The sequence below is a fragment of the Cygnus olor genome, chromosome 3 (assembly GCF_009769625.2).
Source record: "Cygnus olor isolate bCygOlo1 chromosome 3, bCygOlo1.pri.v2, whole genome shotgun sequence".
Lineage (NCBI taxonomy): Eukaryota > Metazoa > Chordata > Aves > Anseriformes > Anatidae > Cygnus > Cygnus olor.
In genome coordinates, this window is record NC_049171.1 from 46,620,856 (window position 1) to 46,646,643 (window position 25,788).

At 36.2% G+C, this 25,788-nt stretch overlaps 1 protein-coding gene across 5 annotated transcripts in view; it reads right to left on the reverse strand.

Annotated features, from left to right (window-relative positions):
• Positions 1-537: 537 nt before the first annotated feature.
• The window catches only part of HACE1 (HECT domain and ankyrin repeat containing E3 ubiquitin protein ligase 1), a 50,252-nt gene continuing 25,001 nt past the window's right edge, over positions 538-25,788 (reverse strand). For all 5 annotated transcript variants that reach the window (XM_040552480.1, XM_040552479.1, XM_040552478.1 and 2 more), the window contains 13 exons: positions 23,205-23,542; positions 20,101-20,169; positions 19,567-19,654; positions 18,388-18,499; positions 18,193-18,290; positions 17,915-18,002; positions 16,662-16,811; positions 12,349-12,545; positions 7,571-7,702; positions 6,852-6,950; positions 6,475-6,545; positions 1,886-1,999; positions 538-1,452 (listed from right to left, as the gene is read on the reverse strand). In XM_040552480.1, the coding sequence (XP_040408414.1) occupies positions 1,350-1,452; positions 1,886-1,999; positions 6,475-6,545; positions 6,852-6,950; positions 7,571-7,702; positions 12,349-12,545; positions 16,662-16,811; positions 17,915-18,002; positions 18,193-18,290; positions 18,388-18,499; positions 19,567-19,654; positions 20,101-20,169; positions 23,205-23,542 (1,659 nt within the window). In that variant the 3' untranslated portion in view covers positions 538-1,349. The remainder of the gene's footprint in view (positions 1,453-1,885; positions 2,000-6,474; positions 6,546-6,851; positions 6,951-7,570; positions 7,703-12,348; positions 12,546-16,661; positions 16,812-17,914; positions 18,003-18,192; positions 18,291-18,387; positions 18,500-19,566; positions 19,655-20,100; positions 20,170-23,204; positions 23,543-25,788) is intronic.

Here is a 25,788-nt window from a genome sequence, read left to right on the forward strand (position 1 = left end):
AGACATAACTAGATGTTCATCTGTTAGTATCTGGTACATTTCTGGATGCTGCTTAGTTTCACCTGGGAAGAATCCAGACTGCGTTCTCTGAAGCGAAAGCATGACAAGCAGGGATGATCAGATTCATTAAAACGAACAAACAAGCCACAGAGCAAACAAAAATAATCTTAGCCTGATCCAAAGCAATAATGTAGACATATTCTAGGGTCCCTAAAAAAGTTTTGCAAATACATCTACCCCCACTTATCAAAAGCGCATGCTGGTGAGCCACAGTTGTGCGTTTTTGCATGTTACTTGAGTAACATACCCTAATTCTATAAAAATTTTGATGTGAGATTCTAATTATTATAGTCTTGACAGTTAACCTCTCAATAAGCTCAGGTTCCTTCCTTGTGCATTTGCTTATGACCATTCATATACTTTGACAATGCCTTCTCAAATACCGCTTCAATGGCAATTTAAATTACTAGCAAGATGAACAGAGTCCTAGAAAAACAAACACACAAAACAACACAAACTTGTCACATTCAGATTCTCGTAAAAATATTAAAACTTTATAATAACTTTTGAGCATACAATTATGTCAAGGAAACAGTAAAGGCATTCAAACAAACAAATGGATATAGAACTTAAATAATATTTACAAATTCTAATCTGCAAGTTGACTATAAAGTCACAAATACTTTAAATATTTAGTAGAATATAGTGTAAATTCTAATATAAATTAGATAGTAATTTCATCTGATATCCTTTCCAGTTGTAAGTCTAATCTTTACATATTATATACATTAAAATACTAAAAAGTTATAAAATTTTATTTGTTGCTATGCAAAGAAATGGAAAATACATCAGATCTGTCTTACTGTACAATATCCAAATTGAACTTTCAATAGCGTTCTCTGAAAAAATAAATGGCATTTTCACATGCAACAAGGCAAAAAGTACACGTCTGTCCATTACTAGTATGCCATCTGAATGTAAAATAAACTATGACACAAATGTCATTCAACCATCTAGTTGAAAATCAAAAATAAGCCTGTAGAAAGAGATTCTGACAAACTTCCCGATTCAGACTGAATAATGAAAAGCATGTAAACTGATTTCCATACAGACCTGCCATTTAAATAAATGAAAATACAGAATACTGAGAATGTACGTTCTTTGACAGTATCAAAGTTACTTTGACAACATATAATGGAGAGAGAAACCTGATGATCCTGTGTGAATTCTGAAAACCAGCCCTGCCAATGGGCTGCAGCACCTAAGCTGCTTTTCTATTGACAGTTTCCAGAATTACTTCTGCCACTCTGAATTGCACATCAGTAGACAGATGAGTTTTCTAGACTTCATTATGCCATTGTGTAACCATAACTTCCACAGTGTAATGCCACAAGAAGCCTGTCCTTTAGGATTTCTTTACTTGGGTATTCAGGTAACTTGAGCATATTGATACTGAAAAGAAAAGAAAAGAAAAAAAAAACACAGGAAGAAACAGTAAAGTTTTCTGATTGAGAATCATGAAGATGTCACATTTATGTAACAAACAGCAAACAAATAAATCCAGTGCTCCATTACAATCCCGTTAAGTATTCACATACATTGCAGAAAAGTAAGTTTTTTCATTTTAGTAAAATTTAATGCAATAATTTAACTTGAAGATTCCCTTATTGATCCCATTTCTTTTGGTTAAGCAAATGAGCAAAACCAATGCAACTACCTCTAAGTAAAGAACCACCACTTTGTTGGCCAGGGAATACTCCATGGACTGTCTACAGAGTTTTTTGAGCTTTTATTGTAAACATTCAAACAGATCGTATTTTTGACTGACATTGATTTGAAATAAAAAAATATTTTAGAATATTTTAATAAGACCTAGTTAACATACCATGTGCTTGACGTTGGTAAAAGATTTGCAGTATATGGCACAGCAGCAATTGTAAAATTTTGCAATCCACTTCCACCCATTATATGGGCAAAGCCACCATGAGGCACCCTGGAACTGAGAATACTCACAGAAGTTAGATCGTTGTAAGGACAGTTAAACCAAAAATATATTATTGACCCTGCAAATACTTTTTACTGTTACATGTGACCAGCTCATAATACTTTTATCAAGGTTCTCCCTTTCTCACCAGGATCAAAATTCTCATTGTCTAAATACTTTTAATTATAAATAAACAAATGCATTATTCAATATTATGTTAGACATCAAATTCTTTGAACATTAAGAGAATTCTGTCTGCAAAAAAACTCATTTCTTTGACAAGTTTTTAGAATAGAACATCACCTCAGAATATTATTTCAATTATACCTTGTTACATTTATTTACATTTACAGTTTAAGAAATAACACATTATAAAAATGTTCATTCTCCGATTACTACCTGTGGGACAACTGACTATAGCGTTTTGATGCATCTTTTTATTTAGGTTTTCAGTTTACTGATAAAACCAAAATATCAGTTACATCCTCAACTAGTGACATTCTATAGCAAAGCCATACACACACACACACAAAATCACTAACATATTCAGGAATGCATTCTCACTTAATCATATTATTCGGAATTTTTTCCTTTTTATCAATGTATAATTCAATGATTACTTTAAGTGTAAATGGATAATAGACCTGCAATCTTCAGCATCCCTCACAAATTTTAAACAGAGACAAACAGAGTAAAATTCAGATATAAGATCAATGTAAGTTGGTATGCATTACAACGTAATACCTGTTGTTACTACAGCCCTCATAAAAAGAAAAAAGACAGTCGAGAAACTATTAGAAGAAGGACTAAAGAAGTTGAATGTGAGCCAGTAATGCATCCTTGCAAAGAACAGCTGCCTCCTTGGTTGCATCAGGAAGAACACTGGCAGGAGGTGGAGGGAGGTGATCCTTCCCCTGTACAAGAAGAACTGGCTCCAAGCTCTCCAGTAGAAGAGAGACAAGGACGTAATGCAGCAAGATGCGCAAAGGGCCACAAAGGGATTGGAGCACCTGACGTGTGGAGATAGAGATGGGGTTGTTTGGCCTGGAAAATGGAAGACTCAGGGGAATGTGGTCAATGAGTTTAAATGCCTGAAGGGGGAAATGATTAAGATGGAGCCCAAGTCTTCTCAGTGGTGCCCAGTGGGAAGACAGGAGACAATGCTCAAAATGAAGCCCAGGAAATTCCATTTAAACTTGAGATTTTTTTATTTATTTTTTCCTGTGAGGGCAGTCAGACGCTGGGACAAGTTGCCCAGAGAAGTTATGGGGTCACCATCCTTGGAGACTGGAAAGGACCATGATCGTCCAGCTTTAGCTGACACTGCTTTGAGCATGGGGTTGGATTAGGCAGTCCCCATAGGTCCCCTCCAACCTTGTCTATTTTATGATTCTGTATCTATTTTATGTATCTGTATCTAGAAAGAAACAGATAAAACAAAATAAACCTTCCAGAAAATATGAAAAAGCTGTTAGCATTCCAGATTTCAGGTACTTACATTAAAGACAATGAAAAAACAAAATGACTGCAAAAAGCAGGAGCAAGGGAAAAGAATGAATTAATGCTTCCACTCACAGTAAAATTACTCGATGAAAATGCAGAAGAGCAAAGGTTGCTATTGCCAGATGTTAAGGAGCTATGACAGAGGTTGCAACAATACTTTTTAAATATACCTGTAAGAGCTAGCTATAGTGTCCAAGAAAAAGCTATACCACCTGTCTTAATGACAGCACTATTCAGCAGGCAGTTCCAGCACTGATGTATAAGGCAACCATCAAGAAGAGAAGTACTGATTATTTGCAGCATACTATTTCTGATATACAAATGTGATTGTGTTCACAGCCACAGCTCAAAACAGTTGTAAAGATTTTACAATGGTACCCACTTTTATATGATGTTTTTGGCTTGCATTTCTACTACAGTGCTGCCTCCCCTGCAGAGATCTTTTGTTCTGTGAGCCAGGAGAATTCCACATTCATATAAGCAATAAAATACAGACTTCACTCTGTTGAATATTTCTTATTCAGCCCACTATTAACTAACATTTTTACAATTTAACTTATTGAAATGCTTTTCATACAATAGTTTAAAATCATACAGAATGGTCATGGATTTCAAAGCTTGAAAGTAACAGATGGCTGCAGCATGAGTACGAGGCTCCGAGTATGAGTTTTATTTCAAAACAAAACTGCCAATAATGGAAAGAGGGCCTTTTAAATATGTGTAAATAAGATCACAAGATCCTACCTTCCATACTACATGTACAAATAGCCTTGAGCAAGAGCAACAATACAATTTCATAGCTTTGGAAACTTCAATGCTATTAAAATGTTTAAACTTGCATCTGAATCATGTCTACCTATTTTTCTATAGGCTATATTTAGGCTTTCAGAGTGCTAAGACCTCCAAACACATAGCATCTGCTACTCAAACTTTGCGATATAGAAAGTGTGCTGTTAAAAAAAGATGTCTCAGAATTAGTATTACTGCTGAACACAATGCTGTATGCTCTGAACTACCAAAGTAAGACTTTATTATATAGAAGAAAAAACTCTTTAAGACTGGGGGAAGATGAAAGGTAACACTTGAGAAATATTTAGTGATGTCAGAGAAACACTGAAGACATCGCCATAAATGTAATTAATGTTATTCGACTCACTAAATTAATTTTATAGCCTTTAATTGGAAAGAAAGAATAGTACTACTTCATAAAAAAAAATCAATTAGGTGGATATGTAGAAGAGACTAAAGGAAAAAAATAATGAAAAATTTGAATGCAGACTCCCAAGCAGCACACACAGAATCTTAAAAGAAATTCCTCATTAAATAAACATGGAGTATTCAGTTAGAAAAAGATTCAAGTTTGAAATCAGGTATACTTTTAGTGTAAAGTTTGACTTGAAATACTGGCCCGTACTAGACATAAACTGGAATTTTAGCTCATAGACAACTCAGCATCTAAATCTTCCATGCCCAGAAACTAAAGACTTTCTGGGGCATTGCTGGATTTATGTGCAAAAATGGTAGGTGCGCACCACTATTAGAGGTAACTTCTCAAATCTAAATGTTTGCGGAGAAATATCTGTTGTGTTTACATCACTGGAGAAAAAACACGACAGGTTCTTACTAGGTGATAGAAGAAAAAAATAATAGCAATTTGTTTCTAAATTCCAGCCCAGATTTCTTTAAAAAAACGTATTTTCTAATTTCCTACTAACAAGAAATGGCACATGATTTGTGAGCAAAATGAATAGTGCTCAAGCATGTATTAATCAGACCGCGTAACCGTTTACTTGATAGAAAGCATCCCTGAGAATCTAGATTATCCCAAATGCCATGCACATAGTGAATGTCACATCAGCATCATTTGGAATGTTTTAAGCAGCATTTGAAAAATGACTTTATATCTTAAGTATCCTTATTTGCCATCTAGATTTAGAAATGGATTAGTCCATTAAAAGACGGAAGACCAGCAGTTGACACACAACAGATGTGCAGTCAGAGTTACAGACTCGTTTCTGTAGAGGACAGAAAGAAAAAGATGGATGTGCACACAGAATTAGCTTCTTAAATTGTCTGCGATCCCTAAAAACAATGAAATTTGTAATAAATCAAGTGAAACTAACAGAATTTGAAGACTGTGCCATTTGATGATACATCCATGACTGTGAAATTCCTTCCTATAAAAGACAAGGTTTGATGATCTAAATTTGCATTTTACCACCGCTTAATCACAAAACCTATAAACAAAGGAAAGGTCAACTGCTCTACTGATCCCAGACTATGAAAGAAACACCAAATTAAGAAGATGGCGTGATCTCTGTCTGCTACCAGGAAAAAAGAAAAAAAAAGACTACAAAATCCAGACAGCCCATGTGTGTCACTCTACAAAATATCTGTATACAGATATCTGGCAATTCACCCAGCTCAAAGTGGCATTTACTGCTCAACCTGTCCCGTCCCTGCCCTGCACTGCCACCAAACCATAAAGGAAATAGAAGTGGCTTTCCCTGAAGAACAGCTTGAATTTAGGGCAGAAATACTACATAAGACAAACGGTCTTGCATAAGGTTACACTTTCATTTGATCTTGACATGCTGCACTAACGTTAAATCCAAATGAGCTTTAGTAGAAGGATATTCTATTTACACCGACTAAAATGATACCTAGTTCTATCTCATGTATTAAAGCCTTTATTGATTCCACCTTTCAGTGGAAGGTGTCCCTGCCCACAGCAGGAGGGTTGGAACTAGATGACCTCTAAAGTTCCTTCCAAACCAAACGATGATTCCTGGAGGAGCTAAGAGCCACATAAATATGCAATAGAAAGAAGAATATAAAGTGCAGTTAAATTCACTACTTCCTTGTTTAAAAACTGCCTGAAACAGCAACTTGTTTCTAGGTAGGTGGTTTGTATGGCAGTCTGAAGACTGTTAACTTATTTCAGAGTATCCAAACAACACATTTGTTATTACACAAGAGTTTCTCACCTGCCAGTAACAAACTGTAACAGTAATACTCTTTCTTCCTGAGTTAGTTCTTCCACAACATCCCAGAACCACTAAAAGAAATAAGAAAAAAGAAATAAGTAAGTTTTCATTTTTCATTACTTACAGTACTTGAAAGGATAATTTTAAAACAGTAAATTTGTGTTTGTATCTTAAATCATGGATATTTTCACACCAAATTAATACATAACCAAATCACTTAATATACAAAAAGTCATTTAATATAGGAACATAGTATAAAAAAGCTCCACAAATTTTAGTCAGTCAGCTTCCATGAAAAGACAGAAAAGGACAACAAAAAAACCTTTTTGTGGATTAAATTGCAGTAATCTACATTATTCAAAAAAAAAGAATTTTACCTGAATAACTTGGTCTCCTCTCTCATAGCCACTGGTGTATTCTGTATTTTTTAACCAATCATTCACATCAATTTCTGGCATGCCAGACAACAAAAGCTCCTTCAGAAAAAGCACATAGCTTTTGATTAGTGCTGACTAACCATTAATTTCAAGTGTTTATGCTATTTTAAAAAGTTATTGCTTTAAAAAAATGCAGCGCATTGTCTGTTTAGTTTCAACCTTACAGTCTTGCATTATTACCATGACTAACTTTTAATACAAAAACAAATCTTGAATTTGGATAATGTTACACGATCTGTCCAATTTAAACACAGAGTATCAAGAAGTAGAAATTATGATGAAAGAAATTAGGGGAAAAAAAAGCAGCTGAGTTTTACCATGGCTAGAGACAAAACTTGAGATATCTTAGTTACAGAAGATCAAACTACTCCAGAAACTTATTCCAATTTGATTCTCAAACTCAAAAGTGTGTCTCGAAGACAGCAGACAGCATCTCCTGACTTTTAAAGAATTTTTTTTAAAGAAATGCCAGAAAGATGGCTATTCTAAATAAGTAGGATAAGCAGGAACACTCATATTGAGAACCCCACTGATAGATGCACAAAGAAAAACTGAAATGAAAGATACACAATTAATATTTTGTGGGTACTGAACTTTACTTCTACATCATTACATTACTGATGAAGGGTGCTGAACAAAGTACAGGTGTCTGTGCTTACCAGCTCATATTCATCAAACAACTGAATCAACGACGGTGGAATGAACATATGGAAACCTTGTAAAAAGGCATTTATCTGAGGTTGAATGGCTCTTGTCATTCTGAGTTCAGTGACAAGCTGGACATACTCAGCCTGTAATTAAGAAAATGACGTTAAGACATACAACAGCAAAAATGAGTAGCGCTCACACATACACAAATACCCATAAGTGCAGTCCTCCATATATCACAAATATTATCTACTGTAAGGTGTTAAGAGTCCCCTGTGCACTTTCCACTCACTGAAGCAACCCGAGATAATTCAGAAGACCCTTCAGAATCCAGAGCCCTTTCTGCTATTTCCCTTTCCTTCCTTCCATCAAAGACAACTCCCAAACAGCAGGGTTCAAATCACAGCAGAAGCCACTCAAAAAGGACCTGGATCAAGCCCAAGGAAGTGAATAAACTTGGTTTGTCATGCCTGCATCTAATACAGCCACCACTGGCATTTGTTGTGGCACGGTTAAGCCGACTGACATAACTCAGAAAAAGGTAAAATTCTGAAGCAACATTTGTGAGCCAAAAAAGCTTGCTTGCTTTCCCACTGTCTTTGGAAGCCTAACAGAATATATTGACTACCCCTGCAAAATTTGTTGACATAAACCCCTCACACCCTTTTTTCTTCTTTTTTTAATAAGGCCTTGAAAGTCTTCTCAATTTTTAAAAAAGGAGAAAAAACCAAAAGGATTTATACGGTAAACATGCAAACAGACAATAAAATAGTTTGCATGCTTGAGATATTTGGGTACTCTGTCCCCTTTAAAGGACTCCAGTTTGAAAAGGAATCCACTAGAACTCTGCTGTTGAAAACACAAAAGCCTAGGAGGCAGTTAAAGGAAGACTTTTAGAAAAAGACAGACTTAAAAGTGCCTGCATTAAAGCTATACAAACACTTCTCATTTAACCTGACAGAACTTTGCAAGTCTAATAAAATTTCTTTACTCAACAAAAGAAAATTTGTCCTCGAATAGAAATCTATTCCTGAACTATTTAAAGTATACAGTTTCAAAGTAATGCTTTTACTTCCTAATTGTGATTTCTAATAATGAACTCATAAAATATACCTCCCAATTAAACCATCTTAACCATTATCATGCTTCAAGACAACAACCTTACAAAAACACCACGTGGATTTTTAAATTAAAAAAACATTGATTAACATTTGGGCTTTGAACCCGCACAAAAGCAGGTAAGTATTCTCTCTCCTCCCTTTCTCAATAAAAAAAAAAAAAAAAAAAAAAAACAGCATCAAAGGCAGTTCCTTACATTCCCAGAAATATACAGGGGTTAGTCAACTGCCTCACGGTTGGAAGATATTTTTAAATACATTAATACCATTTTATTAGAGTGCGAGGACAATTAATTTGTGAAGACATATCTAAGCATGTCTTCAACTGCCAAGCTGTTCCCAAATATCTAGTTTCAATCTAGTAATCTCCCTAGGTTGCTTTTAGTGTCAATGGAACTGAAGACACCTCCTTTTTCTACTGAATTAGATGAGCAGCCAAAGGAGATTAACTGCACTAGACAAAAGTCAGCCTCTGCATCTACATTTTATGAGCTCTGGGAAGAAATAAGAAACATTAGCTAGGATTAAAAGCAGTGTTAAGAGTGGTATTCAATGATCAGATCAGAAATATTTGTTTTTACGTCTCTGTTACTTAAGTTAGGCTATTGAGAAAACAGGGTTGTAGAGAGAAAGTTTCACAATCTTATTTCGAAAAATCCATTAGAAAAAATTATTACGCACCTAAGTACCTATTTTCTGCATTACAAATATATTTACATTAAACACTTCCATTATGAAATACGGTTGCTATGCTTTAGGTATAACAAGAAATCTTTAAACAGCCTGGTACAGCAGAGCGTATTGACTATCAGAACTGGTGCATGCTGAGAGACCTTTACTACAAAATTTACGTAATATATGCCAGCAAAAAAACTGGTCAATTTGTTTTTCCCCTCTGTTCACTTCATTTGCATTTTATTCCCTCTTAGAAGCCTTAGGAGCACATTAAAAAAAACAAATACCTCCAGAATTTCATACACAGTCCTCCACAGTGCATAAAAGGTACAACTCATTCTGCATTCAGCGAGATGCACATCACAAATCTGACAACAACGTCTAGCTTGGATAAGGGCTTGTTTTGTACTTTCCTTTGAGGTGAAGCAAGCAAAGATCACACCTCCCTGATTTCACAACCCCATACACTTGGGTGAGGCTACGATCAATGCCCGTTATGATGTTCAGGTTTAGGGGCCAGCCACATTCTAACGCTGTTTGAATAAGTTGTGTTTTTTTTTTTTTTTATTGCCTAACAGCACAGCCAGGTCACAGACAGACAAGTCATGAAGCCATATGACTGTGGAGTTTTGGACTACTTTTTTAAAACAGCATATGGTCAAACTTTGTATCTCTCTCATTTTTCCTAAAAAGTAAGTAGAAAGCTGCAGGAACGTATACAGCAAAGAACAAAGAAAAACATATAGCAAGGAAACCAGAAAAAGCCAGACTTCTGTTTGAAGTCTCCCCATTACAATGATAAAAAGCAGTTGAACCGCTACTATAATGGATACTTCAGCTGGAACTACACAGACAGTCCAATTGTAAGATTGGAACATTTACATTGCACGAACCCACAACCATTCACCTATTACACAGCTGATGTAAAAAGACAAAATTTGTTTGCTCAAAGAAAACAGCTTTTTACAAACAGCTATTATTACCACTTCTCAATGGGGCTGGTGGTTTTCTTTTGTTTGTTTGATTTTTGCTTTTCAGTGAGAGGGAAATGGATTGTTTGGATGGTTTCTGTTGCTTTGGGTTTGTTTTTTTTTTTTTTATTGGCTTTTTTATTTGTTTTTCTTTTTAATTTATTTTAAGGAATAAAGATTTGTTCAATTTCCTTTAAAAATATGCTATCTTCAAACAGGTAATCTGCAGGTGTGCATACACAGCAAATTCTTTTAGGAGCTATATTTCCTTCTCCCAGAGGTATTGCAAATACAATGAGTTTTAAACAGAAGTCTTTTATTCCTCAGGTAAAGGCAGAAAAAAGATATCTGTTGCAGAAAAAAAGAGGTGCTGCATAAATTACAGGATACTCTTTTCTGTTTAACCTACTAGAGCTGCACGTTAGAGAAATCCAAAAAATCTCCCAACAGCACTAAAACCCACTAAAACACAGATCTACAATTTTCAACAACTCAGTTCCTTGTGTCAAAATCAGCAGTAGAGAGACAGTGTCATCTTACAGAAGCCTGTTGACTTTACATTTTGCAGCCTGCAAATTCAAAAATCAACGAATATTAACAGTTTAAAAGCTACCCTAACAGTTAGCTGTTTTTTACCACCCTTCAAATAAAAGCTACACAAACTCTAATCCCCTCCTGTCACCCCAGAGGAAGGCTGATGAGCTAGCATGGGTGCATCTGTTCTACACAGTGTTGCCCAGCCAGAAGTTAAGGGAACAACGTGAGCTATTAATGACTGAGGATATCCTCGCGTAGGCAAACTTCTAATTTCATGCTAACTGATAGCTGCCAACTTTTTACATGGTTGTTACGAAACCACAATTTATTTCAAGTACATCTGTTTTATATACTGAAATTAAGACCAGAAACAAGAATCAACATCTTTGCTTTCTCTGATAAGTAATAAAGAAATTAATCATCCACTCCCTTCACAATTAGACTTGTTTTATCGTCTTTATTCTTTCACGTATGATTATATTGCAGGAGACAGTGCAGAATCAGGCTAATAATATGTATTTCAGTTATTGCAATGGCACTCTGCCTTAATGAAAATGAGGATTAAGCACACAAGAAGTCAGTGCCAATTGCACCAAAAGAAACTAAAATTTTGTTAGAACAAATGCTGACACCAAGCGGTCATTTACCATTACGACAGCTGTCTATGCTAGTGACGAAGCTGCACGAATACTGCATACACAAAGCAAGTTAGACTAGATCCACACTTACGAAAACCAACACACGAAGCAGACAAGGAATAGAAGAATCAATGATACAAAAAAAAAATACAGGTTTACACATGACACTGCTTTGGTTACTCAAAAATATCGGGTTACGAACTGAAGATTTCAATTAATGTCCATCTACATTTTCTACGAGTCAAAATCTGGCTGTTTTCCCATTTTTGTTTCTGGGTTAAAGCTGCAGAGAACTCAAGGACTTTCCAAGCTGTTACTATTAAAGTATATTAAAAAAGTAGATACATACTACTGATATAGATACATCCCGAGAAAACTGCAAATGGCTGAAAAGCTTCCTGCAGCTTTTTACTCTGCCAGTTATTCTGTACATTACTGCACAGCAATCTAGGGCCATAGACAGCCTTAGCAGGCAGGATGCTTTGCGACTTTACCTATGATTTTATTTTTTTTTATGCAATTGTTATTGTTTTACTCTGCTGGTGTTTATCCATGACTTTATTTTAAAAACTACAGATATTCATAAAGTTAACACTTTAAGTGTTTTTTGTTTTAAAGTTAACTCTCCTTCTGAGAGTTCTGACAGAAAGAAGAATATCAAAGCTGAATGCTTAATGGAGATTACTACTTCGATAACACATTAAGCTAGAAAAAGGGGGCTAAAATGTGTTGGCAACTTTTTTATGTACCTCCTTAAAAGTGGTGTATCATTTATGTTTCCAGTTATTCAGAAAGTCAGTCCAATTATTTTTCTTATACTGTCAGCTTCTGACTAAACCTGTATACTCACCTTGTTTTCCTGTGTAACAAGTATACTTGCACCCCCTGGCTTTAATGGCACTTCTTCCATTGCTCCAAAGACATCAGTTTCAACAGAGAAGGTCAGCTCTAAACCCAGATCACTGATATCATTATCTAAAATCCACTGCAAGTTCTTTGCATACTCTGGATCAATAGATGCTACATCTTGATAATTTACAGGTATACCTAGAAAAAAAAAATAAAGACAACCCCCCCCCCCAAATAAATAGGATAAAGTGAAAAGTATTCTAACTTAATTTATGGTAGAAGATTGCCCTCTAGAGATGAACCAGAATAATGCAGTAACAGAAAAAGGGAAAAGGGGATTCACCATTAACTAGAGCAGAACTAACTTACTACATTTTAAAAGCATTAAAGTTTCCTCTGTATGTTTTTCTTTCCAGTGAAGCAAATGGCATACCATTCAAGCAACAACAATTTGCACAATTTTACATGACTAATGGACTTCAGTAGAAACATCTAAATATACAGAACACACAAGGTTAAATATATTACCTAAATAAACTCAAGTTTTCTACGCAACTTCTAGAAACTCAAACATAATGTTTTGCTATATCTTTTCCTCCCAGAAAAGGATCTGGAAAAAAAGACAATCTTTCCATACTTTGAAAATTCTTTCACTCTTCAGCTTTCTTTTTAATCCTTTGATATGAGATCTACTATTCAGTTGAAAAAAAAAAAAACAATAAAAGATTTACAGAAATTTCACATTTTCAAACTGAACTTGCAAGTCACTGAGAAGCACTGAGATAAACTCAGAGCTGCTAGAAGTTTGGTTTCCAACCAAATATGGAAACTGCCTATTTATATGCCCTTCACAAACATGGCACTCAAGAACAAATTTGAGCAAACACGTCCAGAACAACAAGTTGCCTAAGTTTGCACAAAAGAACTGCCTCTTCACTACACAAGAAAGCAAATCCAAATGCCTTTATGAAGGCAGATAGTTTAGATAACTCTATCAAGATAGATAAATACTTGGAAAGCGGTTAGGGGGTGCAGGTGTTAGTAGCTTTAGAGAAAAGCAAGTTACTCAGAAGTACTCCCTTTGCTTCACCATGTTCCATGCATTTGTGAAGTGCTACACAAATGTTCTATCAGTAGAGGTCTTACCATGCTATGGACTGCAGAAGCAGCACCCGTGACAGTAACACAAAAGTCAAAGGTTAACAGCTGGTGCAAACATGTAAATGCAAAAAGCATGTTACAGTATTTCACTGAAAGTTGTGACTTGCACTGAAATGTTGCACACAAGAACTGTAAGGCATTGTTTTTCTGATAAAACTTCGCAACATTCCAGTTTAAGAGATGGGCAGATAATTTACTAATGGATTTTCACTGTTATCTCTCCAAAAAGTTTAATACCTCTCTAGTAGCTTCTAAATGGCTGTCTAGTAGTTTCTAGAGGACTTTCACTTTTCCCTACTATTACACATATGTGCATTTCACATATGAAATGTGGAAATAATGTCATCTCTGGGGAACATAACCAAACCATGGGTAACAAAACAGAGTGAAAAGCAGGAATCGGACTCCTTTAGACAAAAAAATTAAGTACAGTGTCAAGAGGAAACTACACTCGTAGTCAGCAAGCTGTGATACACAAGCACTAAGCTCCCTCAACTGCTTGACAGATATTTTACCAATCAATAAAGACTCAAGCCAGACAGCTATAAAGAAACTCCATCAATTTCATCAGGACAAGATTCTAGTCTCCCTGAGATAAGTGCATTAAGTATTCAAGGATATATAAGGCCCCCAGCTCAAAATCCACTGACCCAGAAAATAATTTTCACTTTTGCCTGTAATATTTCACAGGGTATTTCTTAATATACTTGATTCTACCAGGAGATAGCACCGTGAGGAATTTACCAGTTAGGTTGCTACGTGTCTTGGTAGGTCAGAGATGGAAGTTTCCCTTGCCAAACAGAAAAGTAACTAGCTCCTTAGAAAAACAAAGTAACTGGATAACAGCACTAGTGAAACTACCTTCTCTTACCATTTAAGTAGGGTGCATATAGACACAGAAAAGGAAACCTCAGAGGCCTTGTTAATTTCTGCCTATATTTCTGCCTTAGTTCTAGATCTGTAGTAGAGCTCAATCCTTATACGCAAAAGAAACTATAAAGCAATGTTTAAGTTCAAAAACAGAAATCACACTGACTACACATCTAACGTTATAAATCACATTAGCTGGGTTATCACTGAAGCTGGAGATCTCTCCTTGCCTACAAGCTATTGTAGAAAGATCTCATCTCATCAGGGTGAAAAAAGGTGCTAAGTCTCAAAAAGCAGCCACATTTGTTCATGTTAGTTTCAGCTTCTACTTACGGCAATTCCACTTCACACCTTCTCTAGACACACAGAGAAGAGTTCCTCTGAAAGTTCACAGGACTCCTTGGGTAGAGGAGGTCTCACCACACCAGTGGATTCAGTGTCATCATCAGGAAAGGCAAGTAAAGATCAAGGATCTCAGTGCAAGGTGAGAAACCAAAGGAAGGAACTGGTCTCAGGCTTCAAGAGGACATTTAATATTCCGTTACTTAGGGCCTCAAAGAGGGTTAAAGGGAACCTCTACTATGTCTGTAACCTGGTAACTTATATTTGGCATGAACAACAGTGAGTATAATCCATAGCTGAACCTGAACCAAAAAAATGAAACAAAAGAAAAAAACAACCCTCAGGAGTATCTGCTGGTGTGCAACCCAAATTCCTTATGCAAGAAGAGAGGAGGTGCATGAAGCTGAGGGAAGCAGCCTTGGAAAAGTTTATATAAACCACTCTAGAGCAGGAAAAGAAACTACTTTGGGAAGCAGAGGTATAATTTTTCCAGTTCACTGTGTGGTAAGTAACAAGAAGCGATAAAAACCTGTGAACCTTTTGAACTTAAAGGAGCTGAATGTACACAAACCTCTGGAGAATTCCAGGATGCCTGCTCAACAGAACAGCAAGACCTTATTCAGAGGGACTGGTGAGATCTTATTAATAGAGACTACTCACTGCTGTCTGGTTTGGAATAGTGATATGCTATGTTAGAAGACACATCCTCTTTCCTCTCAGCTGCCAACTGCTGATTTACATATTGTGCTGATTTCTCACTTCAGCAAAAATATCATTCTGTGACGTGAGTAAGAAGCAAAAGAACATATCTGGTAACCGGAGGTGACAGCCTTAAATTTCAGAAGTGGCAGACATCTTTAAATGGGGACTATAAGAACAAAGTTATTTTAGCAAAATGAAAAAAAAAAAAAAAAAAGAGGAAACAATGCATCATCTTGTTAATTCAGATACCAAGAAACCTAGTATGTAATAAGAGTTCAAACTACAAAAGAACCAAAATTAATTAGCAGTCATCTCCAAAAGAGGTCACAAGAGCACCACTTGACTATTCTCAAAGCGTGTAAGTAAAGAGCAAAAAAATACTTTCGTTTGTGAATACATCACATGGAGATTAGCCTGTGAGCATCATTCTTCTGCTCGTACAGAGAAATCTCTTGATGAGAGGCCAACTCTTAAGTCAGTGCCAAGTTGTGTCATACAAAGAAATGTTTGCTTTGGAACCCTTCTCCTACGTGAAGGATCAATGACTACGGGATCCTGATGGGTCATTACCAATGTAGTGCTGCTTCATACTGGTGTCTTCCATCTCTTCTTGCCCAGTACACGAGTCACTGTCCCACAGCAGAAAGCAGTACTGAGGGAGGCAAGTAAAATGTATCCCTAGTTCCATGCAAGATCTTGACAAAGATGATTGCAGCTGCATCATGAGACTGCAACGCTGTTACCTGAATACTTTCTTGGAAGAGAAACAGTAAATCTGAAACTCCTTGATCTGTTCCAGACTCAGCAAACATCAAAAAAAGGTTGCAGATAAACAGACTGGTTATTTAAAAAAAAAAAAAAAAAAGACTGAGATCCAATCCCTTGAAAGCCTTACTAAGACTTAAAGAGTGGCTCTTGAAGAAAAGCAAGACTCTTTATCCATGTTCTTCAGGAAAAATAAAACACCACACTATCTTACACCTCCAAGGAAGATTAAGGAATACCAGTTAAAGAGAAAGGCAATTCTGCATGCTGTGGCGGTTCATGAGAGGCTCAGACTGAAATAGCAATCACTGCCGTATCATGCTGTAACTCTGATGTTCATAAAAGATCAGCAAGACTTTTATTTATTTCCAAGACTTTTTCCACTTTCAAGCACACACACACACAAGTTAAAAAGGAAGTTTACTGCTCAGACGATTGTTATGACTAATAAACAGGATTAAAATAAAACCATACCAAGAATATGTTTGTAGAATGACCTTGTGAAGTAAATGTTCACCAACTGCCTGTGATTCAGAGCTAGTCCCAGGATCTGGCCTGCAAAACGGAAGTAGTTCAAATGATCTGGATTTACAGAAGAGTTGCTGTTTGGCTGGAAAGTTGTTCCTGTAAAATAAAAACATTACTGGTTTCTTCTTCATCATCATCGTTATTATTAAACTGAAGTTTATATTTGTTAAATAAGCTAACCATCTAAAAACACAAACTTTTATTTTGGAGTTCTGGAAAATTGGTTGTTTTTTTTGTCAAAAAGACATCAGAAGGAAATGCATTAGAATGCAATGCCATCATATTGTAACAATGACACTGCTTAGCCACTCTCCAAGGCAACACTGATTAATTATCATCAACACAAGGGTAACAGCCACGATCTGCTAAACTTGGTCTTCCATCTTACTGTATTTTTACATGCATTTTTTGCTCATTCTAATGGTCCATGCTTTTACCAATTTGTACACGTGCTCAAATGAAGGATCAGACTATATTCACTTTCTTTCACCTGGTTCCAGCCAGATGCAGACAGGAGACCATCCTGTCCTGGTCTCCTTGGAAGAGACCATCTCCAAGAGACATCCCTGAACTTTTAACTTTCAGAAACTGATCTATACTTCTGCTGTTGACTGAAATCCTTGCCACTTCCTAAGACTTTGTAAGGTAGAGAACAAAACATTTATCAATGCTGCTGATGTGAAATCTTTTATCGATAAAGATTTGCTGTGCATGAAGCACCCAAAAGTCAAATAAAAGGCAGACGCATGGAGATCAACATCTGTTTTTACCACAAAAGTGAACTGTTTGACTTTGTGGTTTTCTAAAAAGAAATAAAGGAGTATCTCCACAGTTCCCTTAAAACTGCAAGAGAAAGGAAAACATTTTCTATACTGCTGTCAAAGTGTTATGTCCCTCTAATACCAGGCAGAAATAGAATGGAATCATTAAATAGCATGGACTCATTAAAACTAACAACTCACTGTCCTCTCACAAAAGAAGAACAAAATTATGGAAACTTCAAATCAAAAAAAAATCATTCATATTTATAAAAACGTACGTTGAACAGATTACTTCTCTACATATGAAAACAATTCTGTCAGTCTTTCCTATTTAAAAATAGCGATCTTACATTCTACAATCAATTAAGTGACTCTCAGATTATTAAAACGCTTTTATAAAAGATGCTCTAAAATCAGAGGAAAAAAACAGAGACATACCATCAGCTGACTGGGTAAATAAGGCATAATCTGGGTTAACTATTTCACTGGATAAAATATCAAACCACTCACGCACCACACCCTGCCCCTGCATGTCAAAAAAATAAAATATATTAGTACCTAGAACTTCCACTGGGTAGTTAAGCTAGGTTACCACATTTCTTAGTAAAGCATAGAAGTTATTTTAAATTTGGATTTAATTCAAAACAACACTCATGAAAAACAGAATTAGTATTTCCATATATAGTGATAAAGGAAAACCATGACATTTTACCTACCATGCCTTCTTCTCCATGAAATCGCACAGCAATCCCTTGCTTTAGTTTTGCACAATTTGCTTTAGAGACAACTTCACAGCTACTCCTAAAAATAGAATCTGAATACAAAGAACCAATTAATTTTGTCTTAATTCATTTTATTTCAGTATATTTCTGTATTTTCTAAGAGACACTATTATGTTTCTAGCACAATACCTCTGTGAACCAGAAGGATGTCATTTTCATTGACAGGCCTGTGCACCATGTCTGAATCTGGTTGCCCCGAATGCAGATGTTCATAAAACCATTCACAGCGATCTTTAAATGGCTACAAAACAAGAGGTAAACCACATTACACAGATGCATTCAACTACGTAATTCGACCTCCTAAGCACAGCTAGAAAACACTGTTCCACCTACACATCAGGAAGCACTTTTTACTGCATGAGTGACAGAGCACTGGTACAGGTTGCCCAGAGAGGCTGTGGAGATGCTCAGAAACCACCTAGACACGGTCCTGGGCAAGCAGCTCTGGGTGTCCCTGCTTGAGCAGGGGGTTAGACCAGATGGCCTCCAGAGGTCCCCTTCCACATCAGCCCTTCTGTGATCCTGTGAAAATGGTTATACACACCACTGATGCTTTTTGAGATGTGCAGAGAGTTACTCAGTACTACCTTAATAAGCCATACAGTATTTTGGGAAGTGGAAAGTACTAGACTTGCTGAAGAAAGGTCAAGAGCTTGCTGAAATCTGGGATGCAGAAAGACTGGACCATCAGCTACACAGAAGTGGCTGTCAGACTATATAACCCCTAAGAAAAATACCACAAAACTTTCCCACATTAAACCAAAAAGTGAATTTAGGTTATCAATACATCAATATTTTACTTTCAAAAAAAACCAAACACCACACCCACCCACAATTAACCAACGAAACAGTACGAAGTGCAACATTACAAAATGATGTTTCACTGAAGGAGCTTCCACTAATTAATTATGGCATAATCAGCTAATAATGGTGTATTCGTCCTGTGGTTTGTCTCAAAATTTAAGTCACTTAAAGAAAAGCAGAGTGTTTTAAAGCTCAATTTATTAGATGTAATTAAGTGAAGTTAACTTTCTATTATGACATTTATGTACAAATTGGACTTTTGAGACATATTTAACACTGGTAATCTAAAATGAACTTACACATGAATTATAAAGAATTTAAAGTAGAGACGTCTGGATGCCCCATGTCTGTTTAATCTGATCTTTCAGCATCCCAGATTCAGAAGCACTGGAGGCCACATTTTGTTCTTCCGTCCTCCCCAAATGGATATATTTATTTGTTTTTAAACCAAACTACTTTCTTTATATTCATAGAAATTGTAACTAAACATCTCTTGACATTTACCTGAGCCTTTATGATGTGCATAAATCTGGACATTAGTTCAGGACACTCAAGAAGGAAATGAAAGTGATCAAAAATTATTTTGGGATTTCTGAAAGAAAAATACCTTAGGTTAGAAGCCTATTAGTCAGAGATCTAATAATAATGCTTCATGATACATTACGCCTACATAAAGAGACAATGCAACTAGTCCTATAGAACAGTTCCAACAGACTCTCTATCTTCTAATGTTTTCTTGTTTCCAAATGACTTGTACTACCTCCTCCTTTGCACATGCAGGATACAAGCAGCTCTCCAAACAGAAGACACTGTTATAAACTGGGTAGTCCCTGAGAAACTGAGAACAGCCAAGTGTGCTAAGGTGGTGACTCCTCTAAGAAGTCATAATGTATAACACATGAGGAAGAATCAAAGTTTTTATCTGCCTTGAAAGAGAAGACTTAATTTGGAACAAAGAAGAGGAAATAATTCGATTATGAAGTTTGAACTACTATGGACGCACACAAAGAAAGAAACTGCCCATTCCTTGAAACTTACCGGTTAACAAAACACTTAAGGACATCATCATGCTTACAAACAAATTCTATAAAGCGAGGTGATGTCATCCTGTTCAAAGAAAATCATAAGATACTTCTGTTTAGTGAAATTGAAAAGAATTTGAATTACATACACTGTTGCATTCTCTTTTCTGATAAAATACTATGCAAATAAAAACTGATGGTTTTTAACTAGTCAATCATTAAATGAAATACTCAGCAGCATTAAGATTTCATAACAAACCAATGGAAAAGGCAAAAATGCAAATGATCAAGACAATCAAGCAACCTGCCAAATACCTTTGTTACTAAACACATGACCAAAAAAAGTTCAAAGTAATGCAGATGCACAGTTTTGCATTGAATCATTCCAGCTTTCAATATGGAAATGTTGTATTGAAATATATATGGAAGGACTAATATTATATGCACAATACACATTATACATTGTTCTATATTCTTGTTCATTGGGTAAAACCACACACCTTGAAATTGTAGTAAGTGAGGAAAAGAGCCAGGAAGAAATAAAATTACAGTGAACTCATTAACAATGGGGGGCAAGGTGAAGCTTAATGGTTTCTTAAAGGAATAAAACTGCTTGCCATGTAAGCATCTTGTACACTAGTATGGGAGTTTATTTTTTCCTCCTATTTTTGGAGAACTTGGTTGCAAACTTTACACCATTTGTTTACACCTGTGTTCTGTGCTTTTCAGAAAGAAAGAAATACTTAATTGGGTCCTTTAGCGTGTGAATGAGCTAACGAATACTTGCAACCAAGGCTAAAACCCTCTCATCCATCCAGTGCCTAGAAAGGTTGTGAAAAATGGCGCTTTAAAAAGTACAAGATAACAATGCTAGAAAACCTCTGAAAAATTATTAGAGCTCCACAAGTTATTAAAAAAATTGACTACTACACCAAGAAGTCTGAAAATAACTCTGTTCCACACATCAATTAAGATAAAACGAGCAGCTCTTCTGTATTAAAAAAAAAAAAGAGCTCTTTTCCTTTTCTCCCTTATTCTGTTTTGAAAAAACCAAAACTCAGCACGTCTCTCCCCTAACTCCAAAAAAAAAAAACAAACAAGTAAAGAAAATCTTCCAGGCAGAGCCAGAGTATGAACATTTTAAAGACACCACTTCTGGTCTGAAAGTATTGAACAACTAAGAGAGGGGTCTTCCCTGAAAGGAGATGAACTCTCTTTACAGCTTGTATGGCGATTTATGGTTGAGATGCAATTTACAAAGAGGAAAAAACTTTGTATACATTCTTAGGGTTTGATGCTGAAAACATTGCTTTTCAGTATACTGACAAAGAATGCCTAGATTCAATAGCACCAGCAAAGCAATCATAACAAGAAAATAACCTTAATGTTTCTAATGCTTTCGAAGCTCAAGTGCTAACCCTCTATTTACACTCAGTAACTCATCAGCCAGCTAATTTTCCATTTAAGCATGAAACGTCTTCTTTATTGTATGAATATTAAGAATAATGGAAAACTATGGGCTCTGTTTATTCTCCTCCATTAAAACAAGACTCTCGAACTTAAAAATAGAGCCATTTTCTATCTGAAAATGTCATTTGTTGGAATTTCAAAAGTTATTTGAAGATGACAGCAGGAATGACTTGCAGTGTTGTGCCATTTAGTTCTACTACTATGAAAACTTTAGTAAAGCAGAATAATTCTCGCTCTTCTACACTTCTCTACAAAGTTCTGAAAAGCCCTAAAGAAACCCAGAACTTTGGTGTGCTCTACCTTACTTTCCTGCACCCCAAGGAGTCCTCCCAGTTATCAATCAGTCACTGAAGTAGTTTTTACTCTTCTGGCTTCTATGGTAACAACTCTCAATTAAGCCTACATAGTATTCATGTTTGTTTTTTTTTCCTCTAATCTGAGTGTAAAGCGCACAGAGGGACAGAACCAATGGGCAAGGCCTGTTAGCAGTCAGCAGGGTACAGGAACAGAGCCTCAAATTTAATCTTGGTATAAACAGATAAATCAAGGGGGAAAAATGTACTTATTCACTTCTATAAATATTTCTCCTTTTCATTTGGCTGTCATAAATAAGCCTTTATTGGCATTTTATCTTAGTAAGGTTTGATAGAGATGTCAACAGAAATAGCTTACAAGCAGTTTCTTATTTAAGGTGGAGTAAAATTAGAAGTCAAGGTACTGAGCTGCCCGTTGAATGTGCTGATTACCATAGCATCTTCCAGAATGCCCACGGAAGAGCATACAGCCAGACAGACAGCACTGGCTGATTTGAAAACTTTTTTCACTACATGTGGCAGAGAAAGAAAAATCCTTTCAGTGGCGGGCAATAACCAAGAGTTGTCATGTAGCAGGAACCTCACTTCAAGATTCCTCAGATAGCTGATCACACCTCCATACTTTCCTAATCCTCCACTCAAGAGGGTCAAAGGATGTTTTCATTCACTTGACAAATATAATCCCTAACTAACCTGGACAGACTAAGACCTCAGCTACAGTAGACACTACTTTTTTTTTCCTTTTAAACCAGACGCTGATGGTATCAAACTTACATAAGCTGTAATGTTTGCTCCACACAATATAATGTTTGCCAACGTGGTGCAGAATCCCAAGCCAGTGTTACTTTGAGATGAAAGGCTGCTTATTATAAACTTCTGCAATATAGCCAAGTGAGTCCTGCCTCAGCTGTCATTTTCATATACACTGATAATCTGCATTTTTTCTGAGCTCAATGATCGCTGTTGTTGGATAATCACATCAAACTTAGGGATATTTTCATGTTAAGAACCAATAGCAGAAACAGCTCAATTTCAAGTGACCAAAATTATATTTCCTGCATGTATCCCACAGGATTAAAAAGAGCTATTAGACATCCAATACGTATCCTGCTCCAACACAGTTACTCTCATAAGTAGCAGCACTATGCAAAATTTGCTGTGCTGTTTGGTACCATTAAAGCAGAAGGAAAAAAAATATAATAGAGCTAGTGAATGCATTAGGAAGTACATCCTTAAGTGCCATTAATATAATCTGGTCAGCACGAACATTCTTCCAAGAAAGTATATTTGATTCTAAAATTGTAACAGTTTAGTTAACAAACAGGATCTTCCTTACCCCTGAGGCATCTGACAGGAGCAGCACATATAAAATGCTTGAATGACAGCACTTAGCCTGTTTGCTGTCATGGAGATAACATCCTGGCAATCAGCATAAGCTTCCTGCTTCCCAGCAACTTCATATGTTTTCGAGTCCCCTGTGTCAGTGGATAGCTCTTTTGTGCTCTCAGTTCCTGCAGTGGCAAAGGAAGGAGTAGGAGTAGCATCCTGGTGATCTGGTCCTTTTTGCTTCAGCAAAATAGAAGTAATGTTGGCAGAGTCCCTTTTGTTTTTCATCAGCTCTGTGGCTATAAGAACTAGCCATTCATCCAAAGAGTGCCAGAGCAGTTCCAATGGCTGCAATAAATACATGCAAAAAAAGACAAAAAGGAGCATATTCACATTAGTTAAGACAATTATGACATCATTAATATTAAGGCAAATAAATATTATGTACATTTTAAATGATCAGCTTTAAATGATCCTTTGGAAGTCAAGTTAGAGATAAGACTCAAATATTCATTAAAAAATCTGTACATGTAGCCACAGGGCACAAAGAGAAAATTACATATATACTGAAAACAAGGTAGAGATGTAGTAAAGGTAAAATAATTTAGGAAGGATGAAACACTGAACTGGTTAACGCAGTTTGGCCTCGCTGTTGTTACACAGCACACTACTGCCTGAGAGTTGCATTCAAGCAGAGATAGTAATACACACCTTTAGTTTTAAGAATAAGAGCTTATCAATTTGTTTTTTTTAAGGTCCTGGTCAAAGAAGCTCCCCCTACAAGGTGGATGGAGCTAACCCTATACAAAGCCACTGAGATTCAGACTCATGCACACATCTACTAAATTGTGCTTTATGCATAGTGTTAGATCATACAGCTCATTTTGATAGCATCCCAGATGTCTCAGATTGGGGGGTCACTAATACCTAGCTTTATGAAATAGAAAGAATTATTAGTAGAATCTCAGAGCCATTTTTAAAGTTATGCCTTTCATTTGAACGGAGTCACTCCTTACTCACTACCACCATCTTATAACCAATATAATCGAAACCTAGCACAATTGCATTGTTACACATTTGCTCTCAGGTGCAGACCTACTACAGACAAGGGGAAGGACTGCAAGACCTGTGGCTTTCTTATGAGCATTTCAAAAACCATGAGGACTGACTGCGCTGCTCCTTAACACTGCTTAAGGGGACATTTCACAAGCATACATTCTGAGTACAGGGAGACTTCTGACTGAAGTCTTCAATAGCATTTCAAAAGCAAAAGTGAACATTAACACATTCCCTTTTTCATATATTACTGCTGCTTCAACATTTTTCACCAATGAAAGAATTTAAGGACTTATCAGGTATTGAGAAACATCTTCTCATCTTCTAAACCTGCCTTTAAAAGTAAGGGCTATTGGCAGCATAGAGAAATGTAAGTATACAGTATTTGGAGCATTATCAGTATACCTAATAACCAACCATATGTTTTCAGTACACAATAAATAACTTCTCATAAAAGCTGTGTTGAAATTTACTGTTAAAAAATTCTAATGCTTCCATTTTCTCCAGTAAGAAATTTGAGGAAAGAAAGCCAGCCTGATCTCCAAGACTAGTAGGTTTTGCTCTAAATACCATAACAGACTAACTTCTCCTTGTACTCCTAGTGACCTCCTGTTAATCTAGGTGATGATTCGAACAACTCCAGCATAGTTACCATTTTCTACATAAACATCTGCCATACAAGATCAAGTTGGCTTCTATCTTAGACCTATCTGGCAGACCTTCACCGCAAGACATAACACAGAAGAATTTCCCTTATTTTCCAAGGGAAAATAAGATTCACTGAATATATGGAAGAATGAAAATACAGCTGTTCTTAATGAACGACAACCAGGTAGAGAAACTAGGTAGTTTTCTACTAGAATATTCCACTTCTCCAAAATGTATTTTCTTCTTCCAACCCTGTCACTGTTTTGCTGCTGATATCCCAGCTTTTATTGCTAATTTTCCTACAGACTTAGTATGCCTTTCAGAACTTGCAACTCATTTTTTTTCAAAGCTAGTTTTTTGCTGATTCTGATCACAAACTCATTCAACGGTTTAGTCAAGCATAGCAACTTCAACATTTTTTCTCTAGTCTAACTTCAAGACATAAAGCATTCCTGTCTAAGTACTGCCCACCACCTTCATATCCCTGTCACCATTTTACGTTAGCATCTACAATCAAAACTTAACAAGCGTAATATAGAGACATTCAAACCATTAGCAACATTTTTTTCAAAACTACGAGTCAGCGTTTTTCAGCTGATTCTTACCATGAAATGCATATTAAACGCAACCTCCAATCAATCTTCAACTTTTCGTTATTTCATTCTTCAGAAAAAATTATCTGGAATTACACACCTGAGTCTGTCTAATCAAGCACCAAGCTTTTGTAGCTACACACCTCACACCTCAAATTCAAGGATTTAGCTATGCAATGCCGTCCTTCCTTGTTACCCATCTAGAAAGCAAGCAAGACACTAGAAATCAAGTCCATATTCCATCTGCTACCCTGGAGCAAAATCTCTGGCCAGGTGACAATTAGACTTGTAAGATAC